This window comes from Calidris pugnax, unplaced genomic scaffold, assembly GCF_001431845.1.
Source record: "Calidris pugnax isolate Ruff unplaced genomic scaffold, ASM143184v1 scaffold103, whole genome shotgun sequence".
Lineage (NCBI taxonomy): Eukaryota > Metazoa > Chordata > Aves > Charadriiformes > Scolopacidae > Calidris > Calidris pugnax.
In genome coordinates this window covers 1,984,250-1,988,954 of record NW_015090990.1, presented here as the reverse complement: position 1 = coordinate 1,988,954, position 4,705 = coordinate 1,984,250, and the positions used below count along the sequence as shown (strand labels likewise).

Genomic DNA, 4,705 nt, shown 5'->3' with positions numbered 1-4,705 from the left:
AGGCACGGCTGGCTTATGAGCTGGCAAATGGAGTGGGTTCCCCCCCATCCACTTCACCCCTTTGGCTGGAGGTCCAAGCAGGACACAGAGCTGGTTCTGGACATCCAGTCTGTACCAGCTCCCCAACCCTTTCTCCCCCCTGAGGTTTCCCTGAAGGATGGCTCAGTTACCTGCACGGCAGCTCCTGGACCACAGCATTTCATGAACCTATGTAGGAAGTTAAAGCTGGAGCAGGAGCAAGGAACCGCTATGCCACCTGCTTACTATTTTTCCTCCAGCTGCTATCAAGATTATTACCAACACTTGTTTTCTCTGAGCTGTACTGCTCAGGGCAGGAAAGGTGCTGCAGTCACCAAAAAGACCGGACAGAAAAAAACCCAAACCAAATAAAAACTCACCTGACAAACACAGCATAAAAAAACGTCCCAGCATTTTAAGCTTGGTAGTCTAAAGAGATGATTTAGAGGCAATTATTAACTAAACCAGCAGCTTTTCTTCCACGACCGAATGTCCCAGGAGTTGGCTCAACATGAAATTTATTGTTGCAACCCAGTGTGGATTAGGGAACTTCAACAGCCGGACACAGGAGCCTGCTGTCACACCCAGGAAGAACAAGCCACAGGGCACATTCAGGTGGACTGCCCTCAAGATCTGCAGACACCAGAATATGCTATGGGCTGTAGTAAGCAATTGTCCGTAGCTGGTGCTGGGAACTAGTGGCAGCAGCCAGCAGAGGACAATAGCTGCTTTTCTATCATTCCAATCTCCACCCCCAAACCAGTCATGATGCTGTTCTTCTCTCCACCTTGCAGCACACACCCTACTCCCCTGAGCCCTCCTCGAAGGCAAACGGAAGGAGGCAGAGTGATGTTTTATATCTCTTCTCCTCCCCCCTTACATCTGTCCATTCCTCCACTCCTGGAGCTCCAAGCTATTCCTCAAGGCACAAACTTGAAGGACATACCGAGATGCAGCAAGGCTTCTTCGAGCTACTTAAGCTTTCCTCAGATTCACCTCAGTGCATTCAAGCAACAAAGTACACAATTAACTGGAAAGGAAAAGTGGTTTTTAATGGCTTCACCAGTAACAAGAGCCACTCAGCTACTGGACTGAACTACTAATGCCTCCATAGTAATAAATACAGTACAGCAAAACAGACAGGACTTTTTGTAGAAAGACGGACATGATTCCACTCCATTATCACCTTTTTATTGTTAAAAGGACAGATCTTGACAGTGGAAAAAAGGGATGTTTCATAAAGAGAAGAGGATGCAGCTTCTACTGGTCCTTCAGTTCCTTCAGTCTTCTGATCGCAGACTTGACTGTCACTGCAGAGGTGGTACTGGAAGAAGAAGCAGAGTCATCCGCACGTGGCAGTAGAAAAACCCGCACCAATATTCTTTTCTGGAGAAAGCACTAATCATTCCAAATAGTTATCGCCCGATTGCACTGTCAACGGGGGGCTAATTCCACTTTGATTTTCGTGACAACAAAGCGTAGGCCTTTGTCTACAGAAGCACATGCAACCTCACAAGCTACATCTCAACCCAAATTACCCACTCATGCATCGACTACACGCACAAGTGCGTGGGCTCAAATTCCCAGCGACTGTTACGCATGGGGCAACAGTGTCTTCTACCAGAACTGGGGAGGGGGGGGGAAGGAAAGGAAAGGAAAGCAAAGCAAAGCAAAGCAAGGGAGTAAAGCAAGGGCATCACCACAGCAAGGATTCTAATGATTCAATGCTTTTAAAACAAAAACAAAACATGGAAATAATTTTCCTTGGAGTAAACTTGGTTTTGCCTATTCTATGTGTCTCTGGACTGAAAAGGCGAGGGTAGCATCACCAAAAAATGTTTCCTAGGCTTTGAAAGAAGCAAAAATTCCCTTACACAATTATAATTTTTATACAGTCAAAAGAATCAAGGAAGGAAAAGAAACCCCCAGCTCAGAAGCATAATTTATTAGAAGCTGTTGAGGCTCTTTTTTGAATAGGTCAGAGGTACATCTGTCAAAGTGTCACCTGTACAGATGACTCCACCCTGAGACAGCTGGATGCACCAGCCACCCTGATCCTTTTCTTCCAACATCACCAAAAAACTGGCCCAAGTGTAGTATCTCGTACAAGCAACACCCATAGTTCACATCTCCAGTAAGAAATGCTACTAGAGCTGAGGCACAAAAAAGAACACTTATGTAAAAATATTTGTTTCAGCATTTGTAGCTGTTTCCATTTCCTTACCTGAAGTTTGGGAAAAGATGCAGAGCTTGCATTTTTTAAGAATGAAACAACTGCTTTGATAAAGCCCAGAGAGATAAAGAAATTTTGAAGGATCACCAAAACGAGCAGCAGTAACATTATGGACAAAATGCAATATTCTCAGAAGCTGCACAACAGATACTGGAAAGAAAAGCAATCAAATCCAATTTGACCCATCTAATGAATTTTAACCATGCAGGTAAAAAAAAACAAACCCACATACCACTAGTTCAAAACAGATCTACTTAATGGTTAGTAGTTTTGGTTGTTTTTTTGTTAAAAAAAAAAAGCTGTATTATGCCTCAACTATGTGAAAATAAATGCTGACAGGAGCTTCTTCATCTCCTTACTTGTAAGTCCAGGCACCACCAGCAACTGTCTTCATGCAGGATCCACAGTGCCAGATACCCACAGCCTTCCTCTTCATTTTGGTCTGTAAAAAAAGAAAAAAAAAAATTGCATTCTCCCATCAGCTGAAAAAGGCAAACAACAAATTTCAGGCGAGGACTTCAGCATCACACAACAGTATCACCTAAAAGATTAGTTAAGACAGGCAAAGGATAAGGGAATGTTTTTATTAGGATTCTACAGAACAGGGAAAAGTCCTTCTGAGACACTTTCATCCAGATATAGAGCAGGTCATTTTTAAGTGCATCATCAAAAAATCAGCTTATTTTGAAGGAGAAAAATAATAAGGAGTTACATTGGTCACAATAACTGATATTCTCACCTAACAGTGAGAACATTGGTGATAAATGTAATACCGCTATTGTTAGTGATCCCTGGACATCCCAAGATTGCTTAAACCAGCTCCCCTTTGAATTGCATCTAACGAATGACTGGTGGGTACTGAGCTCCTTTCACCTGGGCAAGTCTCCATCACCTCGTGAAGATGACACTGGGTTTGCCTAGGGCTCCTATCAAATGGGCTTATCAACATTCTCATTTCACATAAGAAAGACACTATATAATATATAAAAATATATATATTACATAAATATATAAGTTTATATAACATGTATATATAAAAAAGATAGAAGTCTTTTTAAGTTTCCAGCCACTTAAAGATACCTACTTCGTAGAGTGAATTTTGAAAATTACTTATCAGACAGTTCTTCCCCATCCAGAGTTATACAGCACACAAATACAAGTAAGCAACTGCAATCAAAAGTTTTAAGTAGGAAAAGCAACCTCTCTTCCTCCCCCAGGCAAGCTGTAAAGTTACTGAATGGAAAATAAAACCCCAAGTCATGCCTTAGTTATCAGGATAACAAGCATGTTGTTTTAATTCTGATACCTAAAACGTATAACATGACAATATTTCTCACTATTCCGTGTAATAAAATATAATTTATGTTTACTTTCATTTAACTACCACTAAGTGTGCACATGAAATGTCTACTATCTCTTTTAGTTTTATAAGGGATTCTGACAGCAGCCTAAAGCTCACAATAAACGAATCACTGACTCAAAACTATCTGACTTATCCCTGGTAGAAAAATTACCAAAGCTTCAAATTGTAAATCTAGCATCAATAACAAAGTTATTTTAAAGGCTATTTTAGAGAAGAGGGTCTCTCACCTTGCCACAGAAGGAGCAGGTATACTTGGCATGCTGGCTAATTTCAATCTTCTTCACCATTTTCCTAAGGGACGCACCGTAACGGGTACCATATTTACCCACAATCCCAACCTTCTTGGTGCGCTTAGCCTGTTGGGAGACAAACCAGAACAAGGCCCGATTTTAGCGAGAAGGCCACCTCCCTCGGCTGCTCCCCTCTCCTCACACACGGCAGCAAAGCGCTCAACAACAGCGCTGTAGCCGACAAACGCCTCTCCTTGTAAACAAGGTGTCAGTTACGGAGGGGCGAGAGGCTCACGCTGCCTCAGGGCCGTTCGGGCAGAGGGCCGCGGTCCGGCAGCCGAGCCCAGCAAAGCCACCCCGTTCCTCAGGGCCAGCCCGCTCTCACACGAAAGGCGGCGGCCGGCAGAGCCCCCGTACCCCGCTCCGAAACCGGGCCCGGCCTCCTCCAAGGACGCCTATTCGGTCTCCCAGCGCCCCCCCCGGCCCGCCGTTCCCCTCACTCGGCCACCTCCCACAGGCCACCCGGGCGGCACCGAGCCCCTCCGGCAGCGGGAACGGGGCCTGCTCGGGGGCTGGGCCCACACCGCTCCCCGGCTCGCCGGCCCTCCCGGTCCGCGCTCTGCGCCCCGCCACCCACGCCGTGCCCCGCGGCTCCACGGCGGCGGCCCCGGGGGCGGATGGTGGCGGATAGGCCCCGGCGCCCCAGCAGCACTCACCATCTTCCTGCCCGGCGCCGAGGCGGAGAGGAAGGCCCCACCGCGCAGGCGCAGTATGAGCCGTCGCCGCCGGAAGTGACGCTAGAGGCGAGCGCGCGTGGAGGGGGGAGAGAGAGGAGTGGCGAGGGGCCTCTCTGCAGCGTGG

At 46.4% G+C, this 4,705-nt stretch overlaps 1 protein-coding gene across 1 annotated transcript; it reads right to left on the bottom strand.

The window, feature by feature from the left end:
* Window positions 1-1,187: 1,187 nt before the first annotated feature.
* Window positions 1,188-4,705, bottom strand: RPL37A (ribosomal protein L37a). The gene is made up of 4 exons (XM_014954074.1): window positions 4,561-4,705; window positions 3,842-3,970; window positions 2,611-2,693; window positions 1,188-1,342 (listed from the first exon to the last, which is right to left on the bottom strand). The coding sequence occupies exons 1-4, from the start codon at window positions 4,561-4,563 to the stop codon at window positions 1,279-1,281; spliced, it is 279 nt and encodes a 92-aa protein (XP_014809560.1). The 5' UTR covers window positions 4,564-4,705; the 3' UTR covers window positions 1,188-1,278.